Source organism: Danio rerio, chromosome 3 (assembly GCF_049306965.1).
Source record: "Danio rerio strain Tuebingen ecotype United States chromosome 3, GRCz12tu, whole genome shotgun sequence".
In the NCBI taxonomy this organism is placed as follows: domain Eukaryota; kingdom Metazoa; phylum Chordata; class Actinopteri; order Cypriniformes; family Danionidae; genus Danio; species Danio rerio.
In genome coordinates, this window is record NC_133178.1 from 54,620,147 (window position 1) to 54,644,995 (window position 24,849).

Genomic DNA, 24,849 nt, shown 5'->3' on the forward strand with positions numbered 1-24,849 from the left:
AACAATATTTATATATTTAATAAAAAAACATAGGCCTAATTGATTAAAAATAATAATAATAGTAATTGCACTTCTAAAAATAAACTATTGCAATTTTATGCAGTAACCACCAGATTTTCATTGTGTGCTCATTCATTTTGCTTTCTGTTCTGTCATTTTTATAATTAAATGTTTTTTTTTTTTTTGCAATCTTTTATTTTTTAATTACTTTGAACTCATTTTTTTCTTAAAATTAAATAATTTTGATTGAATAATAAAGAAACAAATCTAGCTCCATAAACCCCAACTTTGGACACTTTTACACAACCCTAAAGTTTATTTTGATTATTATTATTATTATTATTATTATTATTATTATTATTATTTTATCAAATAGCCAGAATAACTATGTGTCTTATAATCTAATATTTGTGTGTGATGCCCTGTTTTGTTTTATTTTTTTTTTTTCTTTCCTTTTATAAGATGTCAATGTTTAAACACTTTCAGCAGGCTATTGTGTATACTGAAAAGTCTGTCATCGATTATTTAAAAAATGAATATTATGGTAATAATAATGGTAATTATGGAGCTATTTTTCAGGCACAGCGGTGTCTATTCAAGAATAGAGCTCTCTCTCTCTCTCTCTCTCTCTCTCTCTCTCTCTCTCTCTCTCACACACACACACACACACACACACTCTCTCCAGTGGCCCTACATGCGTTTTCCAACGGAACAACAAAAAAAGTACAACCAATCAGATCGCTAGCAGTGTATGCGTCACTCACTTTCAGTTTCAGAAGCGTCTGAAGTGTCTACTGAAAATTGAAAAACCTCAGCATACGGACTGAACAAAATGTGAGTATTTCCGCATTTCTATGAGTGTCTCGTTGAATATATGCTAAGTTTCACATAGTGGCAATGATTATCAGTGATGAAAAACAGAGGACAGTCGTTTACCATGTTTACCATACTTGGGTTTAGTTAACTTATGACTTTTTTTTTATGCTGCGTTGCATGTTAATATTTGAGCAGTATTTACTGTACATCGTTTATTGTTAATAGTCATTCTGTAATTTTTACACCGCCGATAGATCAGGATGTACAGTAATGACGCAGAAAACCCGGTTGAGATAACGGATTAGACCTCTGTGTGAGCGCGTTGTGTGTCGTAAACGTTCGTGTCGTAAACGATTAACGCTATTAGTAATAATAAAATAAATAAAATTATTATTAAGAACTGCAGGGTTTCTAATGAACATAATTAATATTTACTACTATTGATGGGTATTGTTGCTATTTCTTTATTTCTTTATGTAGCCTATTTACTGTTTATTGTTTGAGACCATACACTTAGCTACACTGTATGAAGATATCACTTCACAGTGGATTTTTTGCGAGTATGTTTTTGGAATTGATTTAGCTTGTTTGATGTAGTACAATATTACGAAATACAATATTACGAAATACATGTTGCTGACATACGTTTTATATGTGTGCAATCCAAAAAGGTTGACTTTATTATTCGTGCCATTTGCATGTAAGATTACTGCCATATGTCAGATTCTTTTGTGGATTGCTTTCCCCCCAGGTGAGGATGACTTTCCGGTTTTAAGACACTGCTCTGTTTCATATGTCTGTTTAACTATATGCAAATGTGAAGAACATTATGCCAATCACTACCTTGTGTTTTGACTGTAATGTTTATTGTGCTGATCCCTTTACTTGATTTTAATCAAAGGGTCTTGGTTCTGATTCCTGCCTCCTAAGCGAAACACCACTGTGAACTCAGCTAACTTACATCAATAAACTACAGTCCAAGTAAACTGCAAACACCAGCAGAACCATGCCAAGTAAGTTTTTTTTTGTTCTTTAAATGTAACATTGTTGAAATGTTATTGCTTTGAAGATTAACATATTTAAGCCCACTGGCAACTATAATTGCCATTTTTCTTTTACAAGTAATGGACACACTCCCCGGCCACTTTATTAGATACACCTTACTAGTACTGGGTTGGACCTCCTTTTCCCTTCAGAACTGCCTTAATCCTTTATGGCATAGATTCAACAAGGTACTGGAAATATTCCTCAGAGATTTTAGTCCATATTAACATGATAGTATCATGCAGTTGCTGCAGATTTGTTGGCTGCACATCCATGATGCGAATCTCCCGTTTCACCATATCCCAAAGGTGCTTTATTAGAGTGAGGTCTGGTGACTGTGGGGGCCATTTGAGTACAAAGAACTCATTGTCATGTTCAGAAAACCAGTCTGAGATGATTCACGCTTTATGACATAACGTGTTGTCCTGCTGGAAGTAGGCATCAGAAGATGGGTAAACTGTGGTCATAAAGAGATGGACATGGTCAGAAACAATATTCAGGCTGTGGCATTGACACGATGCTCAATTGGTACTAATGGGCCCAAAGTGTGCCAAGAAAATATCCCCCACGCCATTACACCACCACTACTAGCCTGAATCGTTGATACAAGGAATGGATACAGGATGGACCTATGCTTTCATGTTGTTGACACTAAATTCTGACCCTACCATCTGTCGCAGACACCTTCTGTCTTGAGACTCATCAGACCAATTTGCAATTTTCTATTGTCCCTTTTTGATGAGTCTGTCTGAATTGTAGCCTCAGTTCGCTGTTCTTAGCTGACATGAGCGACACCCATTGGGGTCTCCTGCTGTAGCCTATCAACCTCAAGGTCTGATGTGTTGTGCATTCAGAGATGCTCTTCTGCATACCTCTGTAACGAGTGGTTATTCGAGTTACTGTTGCATTTCTATCAGCTGAAACCAGTACGGCCATTCTCCTCTGACCTTTGGCATCAACAAGGCATTTGCGCCTACAGAACTGCTGATCACTGGATATTTTTTCTTTTTCTAAAAGATGGTTTTGTGTGAAAATCCCAGTAGATCAGCAGTTTCTGAAATACTTAGACCAAATGTCTGGCACCAACAACCATGCCACATTCAAAATCACTTAAATCACCTTTTTTTCCTGCATTCTGGTGCTCGGTTTGAACTGCAGCAGATCAACTTGACCATGTGTACATGCCTAAATGTATTGAGTTGCTGCCATGTGATTGGCTGATTAGAAGTTCCATTAACGAGCAGTTGGACTGGTGTACCCAATAAAGTGGCCGATAAGCATAGTTTTACACTCTATCCGTGTTTTATTTCTTTCTGACATGCTGGCAAACAACCAAAAAATAAAAGATTTTAAGAGAAAAAAAAAATATTGACATCCTTCCTGTTTCATGAAGTTTTCAGATTCCTGGCCCTAGTTCTAGGATGCAAAATGGAAACCCTCCCAAACAAAGGCATTTATCATTTCACTAAAAATCATTACATGTTTAATAAACTTTATATTAATATATATTTATATAATTATGAAGCATTCTAGGTTCATCCAAACAAAACATTTTTTAGAGAGCTATAGTTTTTTTTTTTTAACTTGTAAGATTTTAAATCAGTCAGTAAATAAAATAATCAATAAAAAAATGAAAATACTGTGCTAATAGGTTAATAAAGATAGTTTTTTTTTTTTTAAATAACTCTTTAATGGATATCTTTACTTTATTATATACAATATGATACACCGCAAAATAAAGTATTTTTTTACTTGTTTTGACTGTTTGTCAACACAAAAATGCAATGTCTGGTCACTGAAATTAAATATTTGGTTTGGGTGAAGATTTTTAAAAGTGCCAGGGTCTGTGTTGTTGTTAAGCCAGCCAAACCAGAGTTTTTGGTTGTCTGCACCATCATTAGATTTTGCGCAATAAACAAAGTTGCTTACAACATGGTCATCTGCATAATATTTGACATAACCAAAATACTTCTGCTAATACCGGTGCTAACAGAGCTTGTAACATGTATAGTGATACATTGACAGTAATTCCACTTAATTTTGGATTAGAGCTGTCAGAATGCAGTGCTACACACCCTTTTTGTGGTTTCTGATGTGGCCAACATGACTTGCAGTATATTGAGAATGGAGTATACTGTCTTCGGTTGCTTTGGCGTGCTCTTGAAAGCACTTTATAGGTTATTTTGATATATACTGAAAATTATTATTTATTTAGTTTTTTTAATTTACAAAAATACCTGTACACGTGTGGACATAGCTTGAAGCAAGAAATACAACACAATTAATCTCTCAGAATCTCAATTCTATTTAAACAACTGTTTTCATTTATCTTTGTGATGAACAGTAGTCTTTTGTGGCAACTAATGTGTGTTTTCACCACTTTAAGACAAATATTCTTTGTCTTTTCTTATTTGCTGTATATATGAGATTATGTCTACGTTCACACTGCAAGGCTTAGTGCTCAAATCTGATATTTTCTTAGATCTGATTTTGTTGCATAGCTGTTCACATTGTTATAAATGTGGCTAATATCAGATTTGCAGTGTAAATGGTCCTAAACTGACCCGCATGCGCAAAATTACATACAATTACGGACAGCACAAATGTCTAATTATGCACACAATGTGTTTTGTGCATGAAGTAAGCACGTTGTCAGATTATACTTAATATGATGTGGTGTATTTCATGTATTTCCGCAACACCCCCAACACTCTTCAGCTTTGTGATCAACCCATGTCCAATCCTTAACCAGATTGGTTAACAAGCACCAATTTTGCCTTAATTTATTTTATTTTATTTTTTCAAAATGAACAACCAACTTTCTGTGGTAAAGTAATTGCCCTGTGTGCCATTTTATGCTGCCGAGGAGTAGATGATGTTTGCAGCACAGAATAGAGTGGAGGAACTATTACGATTTGTCAGTTTGTATGCAGAAACTGGGAAGTGAGGTAGCATTTTAGCAGTTTCCGGATGTTATTCGATGAGATTTCAGTTAAATTGCTTTAATAAGGTTTGTAGTTAACACAAACTCAAGATACTTTCATGTTTTATTCTATGACATAAAACACATCAGTTACATCTCACTCTTGATTTTTTTAAATTGGTTACGCTTCTTTAAAAACATGGTTGCTATCAAGTTACTAAATAAGACTAGAGGATATGTTGAAGGCATTATACTGTATGTCATCGAGCTGATCTGTTTGGAACACAGCCCACTTTAAATTTACAGCTTGCGTCAGGCATTTGGATTCATTTACTATTTGGTCAAGTATTTTACAGTTTGTAGTATTTTTCCATTTGGGCATTTATGTTGTTTGTATATAATGCCTACACTAGCAGACATCAAGATTCATTTGTTGATCATTTATTTTAATAGAGCTTTTTTTATGAAGATACAGCTTTACATAGTACAGCTTGTTTCTTTCCTGCTCTCATGAAACCAAATGTTTGAATACATTGTCCAAATATATAACTATACACTGACATTTTAACATGATTCTTTTTTACTAACATACAGTTCAAGTCAGAATTATTAGCACCCCTGTTTGTTTATTTTTATTTTTTTCAAATTTCTGTTTAAGAAAGTGAAGATTTTTTCAGCACATTTCTAAACATAATAGTTTTAATAAGTTGTCTCTAATAACTGATTTATTTTATCTTTGCCATGATAACAATACGTAATATTTTAGTAGATATACAGCTTAAAGTGACATTTAAAAGCTTAACTAGGTTAATTAGGGTAACTATGCAGGTTAGGGTAATTAGGCCAGTTATTGCATAACGATGGTTTGTTCTGTAGACTATTGGAAAAAATATATAGCATAAAGAGGCTATAAAATTTTGTCCTTAAAATGGCTTTTAAAAAATTAAAAACTGCTTTTATTCCAGCCGGAAAAAAACAAATAAGACTTTTTCCAGAAGAAAAAAATATTATCAGACATACTGTGAAAATGTAATTGCTCTTTTAAACATAATTAGGGAAATATATATATATAAAAAAAAGGAAAAAATCAAAGGGAGGCTAATAGTTCTGACTTCCACTGTACATCTAATGATTTTCTGCATCTTTTTCTTCATTTAACTATGTCATAACTGCAATATTTACACTAATTCCCAAAACTCTTTTACACTCACCTTAAAACTTATAGCATAAGTGACTGTATGGGCTGTTTTTCGATGTACTTTCTGACAAAAAAAGAATTTTGAATGTTGTTCATTATCCATGATGGGATTGGCATGATTGTAATAGATGTATCCCTCATTTCTGTCGTCTTTGAAAAAGAATTTGGGATTTGTAATGGACTGCCATAGCTAGGTTCTCACTTAGGTAAGCGGGCTATATGCACATGGGCGAAACACTTATTTAGATATGTCATATGATAATAATATCAGGCACATTTATAAAACAACATCCAACAACTGTAAAGGAAATCAAATGTATTTCCCACGGGAAAACTATTCAAAACGTGTAATAACGATGCATGTTTAATACCTGCAATAATACTGAAACAATATATTATTTTTACATGTTTGTTTATATAGTGTATATTATAATTTACCAAATCGAGAGAGAAAGTCTTTGTCATGAACCAAATTTCTGAAAATAAGATTAAAACAACCCTGTCTGTAGCAGGGTGGTGCTGACGTCACAGGCGAGCACCTTGAAGGCACTGTCGTCCGTTTATGGCCTACTGTTAGCTTTTTAGTTATTTCGTTTGTATTTAAGATCCAAAAGGCGTTTGCATTTAAGATCCAAAAGTGGTAAAAGTTATAATATCGTGTAAAGATTATCCTGTTGGACAAAACGTGTAAATGTAATGAACAGTATTTGAACACAGAGCTTAATACTTGCAATCTTCGAAAAATCTGTGGGGAAATCCTATGAGGATTTTATCGAGGGAATTAGTTTTATGCTAGCAGCTGATTGGCCTTCTAGTTCCTCCACTCTATGATGAGGCATGTAATCATAGTACATGATGTAAAAGTCACATGAAATCCTACATAACCGTTCACATTGTGGTTGCGCTGGAAAACATCAGATCTGTATCAGATTTAATTCCACATATGAAAGTGGCACAAATCTGAATTTAAAACATCAGATTCCATTCGGTTTTGGCGGTTTACACTGTCAAGACCAAAACAGATCTGAGTCACATGTGGGCAAAAAAAAATCTGATTCAGGCAACGTTTGCCTGCAGTGTGGTCTTCCACTTTTTAGCATAATAAATGTGTTTATGAATAAAAATCGATCTGTTGTTGATGTCTTTTAAAGTTTAAATGTCAAATGTTCTCCCTCTATTCAAACGTTACATTGAATGGTGCATACAATACACTGTAAGACACTATTAACAAGACTGCATGAAACCAGTTAGAGAAATATGGGCACAAAAGGGTTCAATTTAACCATAAAGTTCAGACAACATGAGTAGCATTATATCACATACCCCTCTAAATCAGAGCTTTCTAGTCTGGAAAGCAACTGTCCTGCATATTTTACTTAAGGTGTACGCTCCTACGCAAATTAAACACACTTAAACCAGCTTATCGTTATGTTTACTGGGCAACTTCCAGAAAAGTTGGAGATAAAGTCTGCTGTACAGTGGTGGTTCAGGACCATGTTTTAACATCTTTGATCTAAATTAAACAGATGCCGCTGAACCACGTAAATCATTTATTACTCAGTTAATGATACAGCTATTGGGTAATTCTCTGACAGCTTCTAAATGTATCATCCTTATTCTGGTAATCATTGGTATCTGCAAAACTACTCTCACAGTTTTTACTAAATTGTACAGTATGTATGTTGTATTAAATTGATTTATAATTGATCATATATTGTGTCAGATACTAAACCTGCAATTTCTGCCTGAATTCTACAAAGACATTTTCACCAATAAAACTGCTGTCACACTGAACTTTATACCCAATTGGCTTTCCTTCATATATCCTAGACCAAAAAAAAAAAGCTCATGTGAAAAGTTTCACATGTTGCTGTGTTCCGAAGTTCAAGCTTACTTAACGTAGCATATGACAACAGCTGGGGCAACAGCCAAATCTAAAACAAACTTATAACTGTACCTATAACTTTTTAATGGTGACTTAAATTATACATGCCTTGGAAAAATCCACAATACAATACAGACATGCAATTATACATTTTCATTATACACTCAAAAATATAAATGCAACACTTTTGTTTTTACTCCCATTTTTGAGGGTCAGAAAACCAGTCAGATTCTTATGTGACTATCATTTGCCTCTTGGAGTCGATCAGATTGTTGTTTGGGACTGAAACGGGAAAATGCTGTCATATTTTAGGGATCCAGAGCATCCCAAATATGCTCATCGGGTCACATGTCCAAGTATGCTGGTCACACAAGAAGATTGTTTTAGCTTCCAGCGCATTTTAAAAATAACAAGTGCTTACCAAAGTGTTATATGAACATACTATAACAAAGGACAAATACAACAGACATAATACTCGCATATGATATTAAAAGGGTAAAAATGGGTTTTCAGATTAGATTTTAAAACAGAAAAGGTTGCGACCTGCCATACATGGAGAGGCAAATTATTCCAGAGTTTGGGGGCCACCACTGCAATGGCAAGATCCCCCCTGGTTTTTAATCTTGTGTGTGGAACAGCCAAAAGTAGCTGATCAGCCCATTTAAGTGCCCTTGATGGAGTGTACAATTGGATTAATGAGGACAAGTATCTTGGTGCTAGTCCATTTAGGCATTTAAACACCAAAACTAGAATCTTAAAATGTATCCTAAACTGTTCAGAAAGCCAATGAAGAGAAGTCAGTATGGGTGTCATGTGCTCCAGTTAGCGTGTCCCCGTCAGTAAAAGAGCAGCAGCATTCTGCACCATCTGCAGACGAGTAATGGAGGGATGGCTGATTCCCACACATAGGGCGTTACAATAATCTAGCCGAGTCGAGATAAAAACATGTATAACCCTTTCAAATTCGTAAAGAGGCAAAAAATGCATAATTGCCTCAACTGGAAAAAAACTAGCTTTAATTACAGAATTAGTTTGTTTATTCAGTTTTAAGTCACTATCCAGAGTAACACCCAGGTTTTTTACATTAGGTTTCACTAAAGGGTTTAACACACCAAGATCCAGACAATCTTAAGTTCCCGGGATCCCACCAATTCTGTCTTTTCTTTATTGCACATTAAAACATTTAGTGCCGATCAAGATCTAATGTCCTTAAGACAGTCCAACAATGACATTATGGACCCAGCATTTTTCCATTTTAAGGGCAAACAAAGCTGTGCACCATCTGCATAAAAATTAAACAAAATGCCATACTTTATAGAAATAGACCCTAACGGAAGCAAATATAAGGAAAACAGAATAGGTCCAAGAATAAAAACTTGCAGTACTCCACATGAAAAAGGTGCTGACGAGGACATAAACTCCCCTAGGCGAACAGAGAAGCTTTTGTCAGATAACTATGACCGAAACTATTCCAAGGCAATACCCCTAATACCAGCACAACGTTTTAAACGAGAAACTAATATGTTATGGTCTAATGTATCAAAAGCAGCTATAAGATCTAACAGCAAAAAAACAGAATGATCTTCTGTATCAGTGGCTAGCAACAAGTCATCAAAAACTTTTACAAGTGCTGTTTATGTGCTATGGCAAGATTTAAAACCAGACTGGAACCCTTCTTGAAACCCATGTAGGTCTATGATTGCAGTTGCATAAATTCAACCTTCTCTAAAACTTTAGAAAGAAATGGGAGTTTTGATATGGGTCTAAAATTGGCAAGAACTGAACTGTTCAAATTTGCCTTTTTGATCAATGGTTCAGCTACTGCATGTTTAAAACTGTGTGTTACAAAACCAGTAGTGAGACTGCTATATATAATTATCTGAATTGAAGGACCAATTGATTAAAAAACACTCTTTAAAAAATGTGCATCAGTACCACAAGTAGATGGTTTCATTTAGACAATAACATCTCTTAAACAAGAAAGAGAAACAGGCTCAAACTGCTTGAAAACAGCAGAGCAGATAATATTGGTAGATGGATCGACTGAGGGAAGTAAAATATGTGACCTCACTGTGACAATTTTATCAACAATATTATTTAAAAACTCTACAAACATATCAAGAGAAAACTCTTAATGCATTGGTTGCAGAGGATTCAAAGCAGCATTAATAGTTTGTAAAAGCACACAAGGCTTATGTGAATTGTTAAAAATAACATCAGAAAAATACTTAGACTTTTAATTTCTAACTGTGTTCTGGTACTTATTTAGACTTTGTTTTAAAATATCCAAAGATATCTGCAATCTGTCTTTTTTTCAACGTCTCTCAGCTCGCCTGCACTCCTGTCCTAAGCCGCCTTTTCACTGCACAAGACAAACGACAAGCGACAGACCGGAAGTCATTCATTTCCAATGGAGAACAGTCCGAGAGCTGCGTGGAGTACCGATTATCTCTGTATGCGGAAAATTTGAATCCGAATTGAGCTGCGGATCCGTTGAAATATTTGAACTCCTGCGACTAAACCGTATGCGACCTGCCGACCGGATATGATTTATTCCAGTTTTGTCCAAGCAGATCCGTGCGCGCGAGATGAGAAATAGGAGTTTATTTGGTTATTTTTTGAAACTAAAAAGTCTATATATATAAAAAAAAAAAACTTTTCTGTTCATAAATGTAAGTAAGAAAGAAATAAAAATATATATTTTAATGTTGTCTCCACATTCCCTCCAATATTTTTGCGGTCTATGAGTTTCTAGTATTCATTCATTCATTAAACCATGTAAACGCACAGAGAACAAAGGCTCTTGCTTTTGCACTCCTTTATTTCAGACATTGTGTCAATCAGTTTCTCCCCCATGGTGCACGACAACACTGAAAATACTGTGCGGCTGCCACAAGGGAGCATTTTCCGACAGTCGTGTTCAAATGTCGTGAGTAGTGGAAAGGCGGCATTACAGCACGAGTGACCTCATTAAACCAAGGTTCAACTTTAGATTTGGACTGTATAGTCCTAAATGGAGCAACAGTATCCAATATGTTTTTACAAGTGGAGTTAAACATTAAAATGAACTCCTCAGGATTAGGGCAGTGAAGGGATGTTGAGCAGCTCTCAGTGTTTTTAAAAGCATCGCTAAACAGTACAGTAGTTTCAGGACTTATTGTAAAACAGTAGCAAGAGGGGACACTAGATTTAGGATCCCAAGGAAAACAGATCTCAAACAATACAGGCATGTGATCAGAGAGAATTGCATCACATATCTTGATATTACACACAGGTAGACCACATGTTAATACCAGATCTAGTGTGTGCCCATGCTCATGTGTAGGGCTGGTTACAAACTGTACTAAATTAAAAGACTCAATAAGGTTTAAAAAATCTTCAACCATAGGTTTGAGAGCACAGCAAACATGTATATATAAATCCCCAACAATTAATAACCATAAAAATAATCATATTTTGGCAAAACTTCAGCCAAAATGTCAGAAAAATCCTTTATAAAGTTTTTTTGTTATATTTTGGAGGCCAATATACCAGTGCACAAAGCACAGGATCAATACCGTTCAACTTAAAAACACAGTTCAAAATTGAATAGGCATATGAAGACAACTGCAGACAATTAAATTGCGTTTTAAAAATGTCGCAATTCTACCACCATGTCCAGTAGACCTCGGAGAATTTAAAAATGTACTGTCTAGCGGTAAAACTTCTGAAAATGAGCTTGACTCACTAACAGACATCCAGGTTTCAGTCACACACAGGAAATTTAGATATTTTGTGGTAAAGAAAGCATGTGGCTGTGCATTATCATGCTGCAACATGATATGTTGTTTATTTGCATACATTCAGTCATTTAGAAGACACATTTGTCCAAAGTGACATAGAGGCGTTTAGCAATTCAAAAAGAAGAGGCAATACACACAAGAAGTGCTAATTATACAAAGCAGCTGTTAGTGCTCACAGAAGTAAGTGCTAGAGTAAGGAGGAGGAGTGTTTCTTTTTTTTTGAGAGAGAGAGAGAGAGAGAGAGAGAGAGAGAGAGAGACGGAGAAAGTGAGAGAATAGTGTTTCTACTGGTGGTTTGTCAAGTCCATTCACCAGTGAGAAACATGCTTCGTAAATGCACAAAGAAGAGCTGCACAATTAATCGAAAAAAGATTGCGATCTCGATTCGACCCCTAGACGATCTTAATCCAGCATTTCTACGATTCTGCCAATCATATTTTCAAGTTCAGGAGAGAAGCAAAGGCGGCTGCACGAGTCTTTTCATAGTTTTACAAACATTGTTCAGCGAAATGGACACCTTCAAATGATGCTGAAAGAGTCATGACTCTTTATATGTGCACATACTGTATTTATAAGGTATAATTCACCTAAAAATTTAGTTTTTGTCTTCATACTATGATGTATTAACGGTCAGGAAATCACAAGTGACGTGAGCTGCTGACCATGAGCTGTTTTCACAGAGTGAGTGGGCGCGCATTTACTTTTTAGCGAACAGAACCTGCATGGGCTGTGAGTAGCAGGTAATAAAGTTGTAAATAATATTCAGTTTGTGGCACAGAGTTATCATTTGAGAGCCGCTCGAGAAGTATGAACAGCACTTAGCAGTGAAAATGAAACCGAAAGCGTGCACATCATTTTAATAATCATATCGCGTTTTAGAGTTATGATTGCAACAAGCATTTAATATGTTTTTTCTTTCATAGTGAACACACAGTTGTGCATGTAAATACATATTTACAGTGTCGGTAAAACTACTCTATGTAATGCTAATTTTACCAGTGAATTTAAAGGTCTAAAAATGTTGTCAATGACAGATTGCAAGCATAGGCCTATATCTCAAACATAATTCAACATCAGAATTATTATAAGTACAATAGAATTATTTGTAGAAACCAGTTGACCTAAACATACTTTTGTAAATATTGTTGTTTTATTGTGTGTATATATATATATATATATATATATATATATATATATATATATATATATATATATATATATATATATATATATATATATATATATATATATATATATATATATATATTTATGCCCATAAATATTTGGACATCAACACAATTCTAACATTTTTGGCTCTATACACCAACACAACTGATTTGAAATGAGATAAACAAGATGTGCTTCGGCTGCAGACTTTTGTCTTATTTATAGGTAATAAAAGATGGAGCTCAGCCAGTATTTTTCTGACAAATTGTTTCAACTGAAATTGGTCATGCTACCCTGAGAGATTAGGAGAGTTCACAGAGGTAATTTTTACTTTTAAATTTAGCTGTTTATTCTGCGGTAAGTTTAGATTCAGGGCATATTAATTACTATAAAATAAAAGTGGGGGAAAACACAAGTATTAACGGCATTATCATGATGGACTTATTCAGTAGGGAACTTGAGTTTATGTGACTTACACTTTTCGTTGAAAAAAGCTCCTTATGTCCACCTTTTTTTTTTTTTTTTTTGCTGCCGCCATCCTCACTTGCGTGTGTCACACACCTTCACACAAATTCACCTTTGTAGTTTTGGCGCTTACTGCTTGTTTCTGAACACAGCTACAGCCTTTCACATAACAGCAGGGAAAGGCTCAGCCATCACAATGCTCATGTTTGGGGGTGGTGCAACTAGAGAGAATGTGATTATAACCCAAAGAAGGACTAGTCCATCAGATGAAGAAGAGCCAGTTTACTGAAGAGAGTTTGCACTTTCATTAGCAGAAGCTAGCTTCAACACTCGCAATGAGTTCCTAAGCCGCTCTGCTTACAATCATAAATCAACATTAATTATACTCTCACATAACATCATTAACTGCATCATACTGTACATATTGATTAAAAAACATATAAACTGGGAAATTTTCCATGTAGGTGCGTATGTACAATTCTGAACAATATCTCAAAATCTCAAGCATATAAACATAAGACATCCATTAGTCTTTTTAGAGCTGGCCCCAGACCTGTGAAAGGATACACAATCGAATAGAATGCACACACATTCTACAAGTACAATCTGTTTGTTACTCTCAGTAGTCTTTATCAAAACTGGTTAAATCGTTATATTCTACATTCAAGCAACTATATTCTTACTACACAAAGTATATATTGAATAAAAAACACTTCAAACAGAATTTAACACATAATATTAATAATATCAAAATCCTTTTATACAGTATTAACACTTAGCAATAGAAATATATAAACAGTTGTTTTCAATCATCAAGCCCTTCAGTTCCATTCAAGGTCTCCATGACCTCTGGCCTGGTTTGGTGGCTCCTGAAAATAGAATTACAAAGAGACAGGCAAATGCTCTGAATATTCTTATTTTATATTAAACAACGTGTTAACTTTATTCATTAGTCAAAATCATTTGAGATTAAATACAGATTCAAATAATCATATACATTAAGTAATGCAGGGCTCGAAAGGGCATATGCGGCCGAAAATTAATCTATGCGACCTCATAATATATTTGGGCGCATTAGTGCGACTGCAGATAATGGTTGTAGTGCGACCTGTTTTGGTTTTTTCTAAAACGTGCTGAATCGCTCTTCCCTGCCGCTATATTGGTTCATATTAGCTGTCAATCACTCAAGATATTCCGCTGTCAGATGACAGGGAAGGAGCTTTTATGACCACGGGAAATGCAAACGGCTGAAGAGTAAAAACTTAAAGCACACAGGTTTGCAAACCCCACCTAAAGTTGAGGCACAGATGAAAGCGATCATGACACGTCACGAGGTGAATAATGATCCGCCAGCTGAGATCAATCGAGTATGCGCTTCTTGGAGAAGGCGCCCGAATCCCCATGCGTTGCATTCACTGCGTGTTCAGCGCAAATGTCCGCTAAAAGTCAAATCTAATACTGTACATATCATCGCCAAAGGAGCTCGCCTTTACTAAGTTTACACTGAAACTGCGGCTCATAACAAAGACCGGTATTGGGCCGGTGGTCAACGCAAGAATCCTGCTCTGCCTGCACATGAATTGGGTCGGCTGACTCGCCTGATTTTCCACTAACACAGAAACATGAAGATCATCTCAGACTGAACATTTAAATTGACACAAACTGAAACCAAAACTTTTAAAGAGTGATAGAAGTGAGACTTTATTTACTTTCTTTTGTCTATTCTTGTTTGAGGTGTATATTATTTTTTTATATATTTACTGATGACTGCTTTGCTGCTTTTACATTGAATTGAATGATTTATTATAATCTTTTGTTTGTTTTGTTGCAGAAATATTATTTATTAAATTGACATGCATATAAAAACAGCAGCACAAAATAAATTTTTCTTACTGCAATGCTTCATTTTTGTTTGATGCAAACTATACATTTATTTTTCATAAAGTAACTGACATTTTATAGCAGATAACATACATTCATGCACATTCAAGGCAGCATCATAATGAGAAATGGAATTCATTGTTACTATTATTGTCATTTTCATCATCATTAATATTCTATAGCCTAATTATTAGACATTCATTTTTGAATTATTGCACACAAATATCAATGTCTTTGCAGCATTAGTTAGATAGTTGTTTCTGGTTTTTGTCAGTCCTATTAATGTTGTTTTAAAATACAATAAATCCCTTAAAAAACAATTTGCAGCGGTGCTCATTCATTTTTGGTGGGTGCTCCTAAATTTTTTCTGGTGCTCCTAAAAATTTTTTGGTGCTCCTAAATATTTGAAGTTGGGAGCACCGGTGCTACCAAGTAAAAAAGTTAATTTCGAGCCCTGTAATGAGAAAAAGGACCAACGTTGATCCATGCTGGGATGGATTGGAAGGTTGAACTCCGAATCCATAAGGAGGTTTCAATAGTTCATGGATATTGGTGGGAGTTGTGAGACTAGTTTAACAGGCAATAGCAATATGATAAAACTGCCCTTTTTAGCGTGGCCAACCTAAGGCACAGCTGTCCAATAATCATGCTGTCTAGTCAGCATCTACAGTTGAAGTCAGAATTATTAGCCCCCCTGTTTATTTTTTCAAAATTTTTGTTTAAGGGAGAGAAGATTTGTTTCAGCACATTTCTAAACATGATAGTTTTAATAACTCATCTTTAGTAACTGATTTTTTTTTTTTTATCTTCACCATAATGACAGTAAATAATAATTAACTAGATTTTTCAAGACACTTCTATACAGCCTAAAGGGACATTTAAAGGCTTTACTAGGTTAATTAAGTTAACAAGGCAGGTTATGGTTATTAGGCAAGTTATTGTATATCAATGGCTTGTTCTGTAGACAATGGAAAACAAATATAGCTTAAAGAGGCTAATAATTTATGACTTTAAAATTGCTTACATTTTTTTATTACTTTTATTCTTGCCAAAATAAAACAAACAAGACTTTTTCCAGAAGAAAAAAATGTTTTCAGACATGCTGTGAAAATTACCTCGCTCTGTTAAACATAATTAAAAAAAAAAAAAAATAAATAAATAAATAAATCAAAGGGGGGCTAATAATTCAGACTTCAACTGTATGTATGTCACACCCCTGAAGTAAATGGATTATTTCAGTAAATAAGTGCTCACTGACACATATGTGAGAAAGGAGCGAACAATATTTGAAAGAAATGCAGTAGGTATTTTACATAAAACCCTTTTAGACTGTGGCATAACAATAGTGGTGCAATTGTATTTTTTGTAAAGTGTAATATTTTAGTTTTGATCAAATTTAATTTGTCGTTTCTTATGTTAATACAGTTAAATAAGTTATTTAACCGAGGTTTGTACATCTTAAATTTAAGTCTGTTTGTGTCTATTTAGCATCTTTGAAATGAGTGTAAAAATCTGACATCAAATCAGTGTTGTTGTTGTTTTGCTATCAGGATCCTTGATCCAACTCTCATCCTCTCAACTTTGGTTGTCTGCCAGAGCTACTTCTGTCTCATCCGCTTCTCCCCTACCCACCTGGGTGTTTTTCCAGTGTTTCCATTTTTTCCTGTTATTTTTGTTTTCCTGCTGTTTGTATTCTCTGTGTAAAGTTTTTTACTGTTGATTTAGTTTTCTGATTATAGGTGACACAAGGATTGTTTGACTATCAATCCTTGTGCACACACACCCCAGCATTTTTTTTTAAGTTGATAGCCAGGTCTTGTTCATGTCTAGTTGGCAGTGTCAGTTTTGTTCTAGAATATACTGAACAAATTCACCACGAGTACATGTCAGTACATTGGAAATGTGATTGAACCATTTCTCAAGGACAATGATTTAATATTGAATTGCTCTCTTTCTTTTTCTCTCTCTCCACAGATCAAGAGCCCACAGCAGCATTTAATCCTATTTATTTGTTTCTTTTTATCTCTGTTGGATTGAACATATTTTTAGTATATTCTGGATACTTGAGCACTGATTATAACACATTGTCATACACCACGACTTGTACAACTTTGAAAGAGAAGCCTCTGGAAAACAGCACTATCCTGCTCATATGGATTTGGCCATTTGGAAAAAAATTTGATTTAAATTCTTGCAGTGCAAAATTTAATATAGATGGCTGTCACTTGACTGTAGATCGAGAGCTTTACGATGATGCTCATGGAGTACTGATAAATCACAGAGACATTAAAAATGACCTGTCAAATTTACCCACAAAGCCACGACCCTTCTTCCAGAAATGGATATGGATGCACTTTGAGTCCCCAGAAAACACAAGACGACTCGACGGTCTGAACAACCTGTTTAATGTGACGTTGAATTACAGACGGGATGCTGATATTGTGCTTCGTGAACAATTTATTATTAAAAGTGAAGATACTGAGGATAAGATTTTCCCACAAGTTCTGGACAAGAAAGACAAATTAGTTTGCTGGATAGTGAGCAACTGGAATGAGAGGCATGAACGGGTAGCTTATTTTAATGAGCTAAAAAAGCACATCGACATTTATGCCCTTGGGAGACATTTTGGGAAACAATTAAGTGACACGCAATACAAGGAAACATTAACTAGATGTAAGTTCTATCTTTCATTTGAGAACACAAACCTTCACTACGACTACATCACAGAAAAGCTGTTCAATCCTCTCACCCTTGGATCAGTGCCGGTGGCTCTTGGGGCTCCAAGATACATATATGAGAGATTTGTGCCGAAAGATGCTTTCATCCACGTGAAGGATTTTTCCAGCCCTCAGAAACTGGCTGAACACCTGCTGTCACTGGACAAGAATGTCGACGAATACAAAAAGTATTTTCAGTGGAGAAAACACTTTGAAATTAAACTTGTTAGCTATCCTGAAGAGCATGCGTGCCGTGCCTGTCAGTATATAAGAACAAAAAAAGACTACCAGGTGTTTAGAAACCTTAACAATTGGTACTGGGATGCCATCAATGATGGGACCTAAATGGGATGGGTTTTGCAATTGAGGCAGCTCTTAAAACGGTTGACTGCCTGGTCAATGCACTGATGTACTTTCTGTGAAATGATAATTCATTAATTGCCAAGATAGGGATTAGATGCTGATACATCTAAGCAAATCCCATAATTATCACCACTAAAGGGAGTAGATTTGCAATCCTCTTTTTGCTTCCATTATTATTTTTTGTGATAACTGACATCTAAAGCCCAATTTATACTTCAGCATGGAATGATTGCTGTATCCCACTGCACATTCCGTAAACGAAGCTGATGCTGTTTTGAGAATTTATAATTCAGTGGTCAGACTTCTGAAATGCAGCATTTGGCAGTGGGATTTCTATCGTGTCAAGTTTACTTTCCGGTGGTTGGGTTTACGGTGCATTTGTGTTTATTGCTTCTGTAAAAAGTAGGGAAAAAAAACTTGCCTCATTCAGGGACGAAAGTGTCAGCAGTGAGAGTTTAAGTTGTCACTTATTAAACTTTCAAGCCCACCCCGCCCACATTTTTCACAACTGTACTAAGCCAGCCAATCATAGGTCTTGTCATTGTGATGTGTAATTACATTTTTGAGAGGTGCGCATGGTTGAATGACGAAGGTTATGTGACTGTGTAAAGGCTACATGTCAACCACCTGCACTCAACATAGAAGTATAAATTGGCCTTAAAGGAACAGTTCACTCAAAATTTCAAATGCTTTTATTTACTCAAACTTTGCTAGTTTCAAACCTTATTTCTTTTTGCTTTTGTACAGCAATTATGTGCATAAGTAATCCTTTTATATGTCTGACGTGGTCCAAACTTAATTACAGCACGCTAGACTACACAGAACCTAAAAGGTACACTTTCAAAATTTATTCCAAAAACAAAAAAGTGCCATATTTTTTGGTGTTTATTATAACACAGACAACATATACAGTTATTTTAAACACTTTTAATAGTGTTTTATGAAAATTCAAAGGGTTTTCTTTTAAATGATACCAAAATTTTGCATTTATACCTTTGCATGTGGATTTTTATTTTGGCAAGAATAAAAGCAAAAAAGTACACTTTATAAAAAATACTTTAGCACGCTTCACAATTGACACATTACTGTCTGGCTAGTTTTTGTTCTCTACTTATGCTAAAAAGGCAATAATGGTCAACATTCCTGACTATTATCACTAATAAAGCCTAAAAACAGGGCATCAGTATATTGTAAACCGATAGGTTTAAATATTCCTTCCCAGTTAACAAATAATTAATTTATTACTTCATTTTAGTTTTGTAATTATTCAATTGGTTGCAGACATAAAGATGTCTGTACAGTCGTATGGTTTCAGACTAAATCTCTTTAAAGTACTTCATAATCAACTCAAATCAAATGTGATGCCGTTAGAACTTCGCTGGAGTCTCAAAAAAAATCGTGCACTCCGCCAGCTTAAATCATGCCGCGTGCACCCAAAGTGAACCTCCGCAAACACAGCAATGATGTCACATTCGCCATGCGCACTCAAGTGAACTAGCGAACGCGAAGAGTATAAGCCAGGCTTAAGCAGGTGTGAGTTGGAGGTGGTTAGAACTAAACTGCAGAGCTGTGGCCCTCCAGAATATGAGTTTGAGACCATTAGTTTATAGTAAGAAATAGAGGTTTTATAATAATCAGTGTATTAGTAAAATTAAAAATTAATTTTCCACACCACACAGATCTTTCACTAAAGAAGATTAAAAACCTGTAATCATTGTCTTTTGTACCACTTGTTTGTCCTACTTTGGAAGTCAATGCCTTCAGGTTTTCGTCTTTATGTAGAATATCTTATTTTGTGTAATATCTTATTTTAAGTTTTGTAACCACTTGGGGTTGAGTAAATAGTGAAACATATTTTAGGTAAACTATCCCTTTGAGAAATAATTTAATGACATGATTTTCATGAGTTCCTGTGTTTAATGTTTTGTTGCTGCTTATTTTCAGTTTAGTTTAGTTAAGTTTGTTCTGTTCCAGTGATGAACTGTAGCTCAGCCTTGGAGGGAAAATGTATTGTCTGTACACGAGTGCAATTCCAAAACAGTGCCAATGATTGTTGAAACTGCTGCAAGTTCTTTACCAAGAACACAGATGTATTATCGATCAACTCAATTTAGCCTACAAAGCACAAGCAAAAGATTTTAAGGTAGCATATGTATCAGTGCACTGGAAATTATTCATCATTGAGAAAACTCTTAAAATGATTGAATCCCATCAATGTGATGTGACAAAAATGTGATGAGAATGAGAGGTAGCAGGATCAATGGCCGCTCTTATGTATATTAGCATATATCATTTCCGATGTTTGATGATCATTGATAAACTTTTGAATAAGTGTTTAATTTCATGGTTTATTTGTTGACCATTGGGTTGTCTCTCTTCAGAGTAAACCTGTAATTTAATGTGTGTCGATTCCTCTTTCTGTTTGCCAAGTGTTTTTTTGTTTTTTTTTTGTTTTTTGTTTTTTGTTACAAGGCCAAGTCAAGAGGTCATTGGGACCTCAACTGTTGATATGTTGGTAGCATGGTAGCAGCAATGCTGATATTACTTCATGTTAGAAATGTATTTAATTCTTTTGTCATTTGTAATTTTATTATTTTAAAGCTTCTCATAGGGGTTGGTCTTATGTCTGACGTTTATTCACTTGTTAAATAAATAATCATCATAGATATGACTGTAAATCCTATGGCAGTAGGTGTAGATTGTATATGGTCATCTGTTTCATCCAGCCTGAAATTTTCTAGGGCATAGCAACCTTGTAATGAGCGACCTTCTGTTAGAGTAAATCGTTACTGTTATGAGACTCTATGAACTCATTGTGAGCGCTGAAGCTGGCTTCTGCTGACAAAACTTTATTAACATTTTCTTGAAATAAATGGATCTCTGACTCCTGGTTTTTGTTCACCATACCGGGTCCTTGGGTTTATGTAATGTCAGATACTGTACCTCTTTTTGAATTTTTTTCATTCCGCTAAAACACTTCTCTTTTTTTGCATTGACTATCTTCTGAGTTTGCAAAGTCTAAGCAAATATGATAAAGGTGTGTACTTTGTGATAAGTACTCCCATAAACAGACATGCAAGTAGTGGTGGAAGTGTTATTTGATTAGTCTTTTACAGCTGGCTCAAAATTGTTACGAGAATCAATGGACTGGGTCGATAGTAAAGAAATGGTATATATGTATACTGGCCACTTTATTAGGTACACCTGTCCAACTGCTTAATGCAAATTTTAAATCAGCCAATCACATGGCAGCAACTCAATGCATTTAGCCATGTAGTTATGGTCAAGATGATCTGCTGCAGTTCAAGTTTTATTTGATTAATCTTTTACAACCAGCTTAAAATTGTTATGAGAATTAATGGACTGGGTTGATAGTAAAGAAATCGTATATATATGTATGTCAAGATGATCTGCTGCAGTTCAAACCGAGCACCACAATGGGGAAGAAAGGTGATTTAAGTGACTTTGCATGTGGCATGGTTGTTGGTGCCAGACAGGTTGGTCTGAGTATTTTAGAAACAGCTGATCTATGGGATTTTCAGGCATGCCCATCTCTAGGATTTACAGAGAATGATCAGAAAAAGAGAAAATAGTGCCTTGTCGATGCCAGAGGTCAGAGGAGAATGACCAGACTAGTTTGAGCTGATAGAAAGGCAACAGTAACTCAAATAACCACTTGCTACAACCGAGGTGTGCAGAAGAGCTTCTCTGAACGCACAACATGTCCAAGCTTTAGACGGATGGTCTACAGCAGCAGAAGACCACAATGGGTGCCACTCCTGTCAGGTAAGAATAGGAAACTGAGGGTACAATTCGCACAGGCTACACAGAATATTGGAAAAACGTTGCCTGGTCTGATGAGTCTTGATTTCTGTCGCAATATTTGGATAGTAGGGTCAGAATTTGGCCTCACCAACATGAAAGCATGGATCCATCCTGCTTTATATCAACAGTTCAGGCTAGTTCAGGTGGTGTAATGGTGTGAGGGATAAACTAAACTCTTAAGAACAAGGCAGCAAGTCCTCCAGACCAATTCCTACATCTCAAAAAGGATACACCCTATCCACAAATCACCAACCAGACTACCTGCAAATCACAAATTAAACAAAACATAGGCCCAGCATGGGATCTAACGCTGTCTTTTTTAAATTATTTTTTTATATATAAATGTTTGTTCGTAATTGGATATTTTTGTAATGATCAGTTTGTTGTAAATATATTTGAATGGAAGACTAAAGATTGTGAAAACAAAAGTACCAGGAAAAAACAGTAGTATCTGGATGCAGACTTGCATATGCAAGCTGAGATACACAGGGTTAGGTCTGGGGTTATATATGGCCCAAATAACATAAAGAGAAAGGGAGGACTTTTTTATAGTGTGCAAAACAATTTAATAAATGAAAGAACACTTTTCCCCACTGTACAGACCTTTTTAATGAAACGTTTTCATTGATGTTAAGGGTTCTTCGTGGTACCATTGATGCCAATAATGATAGTTTATTTTCAGGAGTGTACATTAAGATCAAGACCTTGCTACATATAATTCTCAGACATAAACATATCAGTCAATGCAAGCAAACTACAGGATCTAGGTGGATAGTGGTTGTGCTTACAGCAAGGCAATGAATGAAAAGTGGTCTGGAAATATTGTCAAAGCAGAGGCGTTGTAAAACATCTACTTTTACTGACAGTTTAATGCCTCAAGGGGGCGATGTTGTCATATACGTGAGATTATAAGAATGTTTTTGCTTCTTTTTACCTTATCTTACTTTAGATTGCTTTTTTTTTTTTTTTTTTTGGTGAAGTTCTACATGTTAATTAGCTACTTGCCTGTTAGACACCTTCTGATATAAATATACCCAACCACTTGAACAGAGAAATGAGAGATAGGCCTTTTTGTGTGAATTGTTAAGGAATTATTAAATTTCAAATAATACTTTTAAGAGTTAATTATTAAAGTTTTCTTTCCTCCACAGATAATATATAAAAGGTCAATAACCTGAATGAAAACATTAAATATTTTGTTATGAGTAAACAGCACAAATACACAAACATACATTGACATTAACTGTGTTAATTTTGCCAAATGAATTCTGCTTGTGCATCACTGCTATTGCTCACAAAATTAGCAGTGTTTGTGCTATTGATGTGAATGATTTCATTCATCTTGCTGAGGACAGAAAACTTCAAACATTTTGGGCCCTATCATACACCCGACACAATAAGGTGCAAGTCGTGCTTCCACGATGTGTTGCTATTTTCAGACTAATGCAACCTTAATTTTCCTGTTTTCCACTATGTTTTTTTTTTAATTGCAAATGCAGTTGTGCTACTTTGTGGACTCAAGGGTATTTTGATCTAAAAAAGAGGTGTGTTAGGGCGCATTGTTGGCGCAATGCTATTTTAAGAAGCTAATTAGACTGAGCAATTTACCAGCTGAAAGCAGGTCTAAAGTCCAGTGAAGAGCACATTAGTTGTGCGCCTTGCTTACACATTGCTTACACACGCAGGATGTACAGCAATACTCAAATATTTTTACAAATTAAAAATAATTAAAGAAATAAAATACAAAAAAATATTTTATTTTCTACATAAATATAAAAAACACTGCCTCTATGCCTTTTTCATCTCGGTAGACTTTTTTAGTTTATTCAGGACAATTTGCTTTAGTATAATGTTATTATTAACAGTAAAATTTATTATATGCATGTTTATGTTTGCTTTATTAAAAACAAGCTTAGATTTGTCCACTTGTCTGGTTTTGGATCATATGGGGTCAGCATGTGTATTAGGATATTTTTTTTTAGCACACTTTGTTATTATTGCTCATTTATTAATTTGCTGGAAATTAGAACTGAATTTAGAAATAAATAAAATAAGTTTTGAAACAAATTTGTGCTTAACAAATGAAATTAATTATGTAGGCTAATGGATATCTGTGCGTACAACACGTTTCCTTATCCACGAAAGAGAGAAAGTGAAAGGCAGATTAGAGAAGGCTCGTTCATTATCCTTACATTATCCTCACCTGCATTATCCTCACCCTGGGTTCGGTGTTGTCGCGCACGCACTGTAAAGCGGGGGAGGGGGGTTGATCGCGCGTACTCAAGATTAGTGTTGTCGTGCGCCTACTGAAGGGCGGGACAGAGGGTGTGTCGCGTCGTGGGGGCACTTTTGATCATTTTGGAAGGGCACTTTCTATCCAAGACTAAAAAGGGCATGTGCACTGCACAGGTTGAGCCCTATGTGTGCACGTGCCAGTGTGACACAACTGGCTCTTAAATGGAATGGGAGATGAGACTCATTAGTTTATTCTCAAAACACAACTCTAACTCATTAAGAAAATAAACTCAACACTTTTAGACCATGTGCCACGGCGCAAAGCGGATTTTCCCGTCCTTAAATTAGCAAGTATAGATTATGACACGCCCTGAATGCGTTTGCGCCCTGCGCTTTCCGTTTTGTGCATGGACCGTCAAAATAGAGCCCATAAAGTCCGCCATATAAACAGCAAATGTGCCATGATGTGACGCAACTGACTCTTGCAGTTCTAAGGTTATGGGAGATGAGACTCTGATTGGTTTAATCTCAAAACACACCCATAACTC

General features: G+C 35.4%; 2 protein-coding genes across 4 annotated transcripts in view; both read left to right on the forward strand.

Annotated features, from left to right (window-relative positions):
- Window positions 1–743: 743 nt before the first annotated feature.
- zgc:165582 lies at window positions 744–21,131 on the forward strand. Of its 3 annotated transcripts, none has more exons than XM_068215411.1 (3): window positions 744–834; window positions 1,747–1,829; window positions 17,136–21,131. In XM_068215411.1, the coding sequence occupies exons 2-3, from the start codon at window positions 1,823–1,825 to the stop codon at window positions 18,221–18,223; spliced, it is 1,095 nt and encodes a 364-aa protein (XP_068071512.1). In that variant the 5' UTR covers window positions 744–834; window positions 1,747–1,822; the 3' UTR covers window positions 18,224–21,131.
- An 804-nt stretch (window positions 21,132–21,935) lies between these two features.
- adgre14 (adhesion G protein-coupled receptor E14) overlaps window positions 21,936–24,849 on the forward strand; it is a 53,791-nt gene continuing 50,877 nt past the window's right edge. Inside the window, exon 1 of the mRNA XM_073945036.1 lies at window positions 21,936–22,027. The gene's annotated coding sequence lies outside the window, so the exon portion shown is untranslated. The remainder of the gene's footprint in view (window positions 22,028–24,849) is intronic.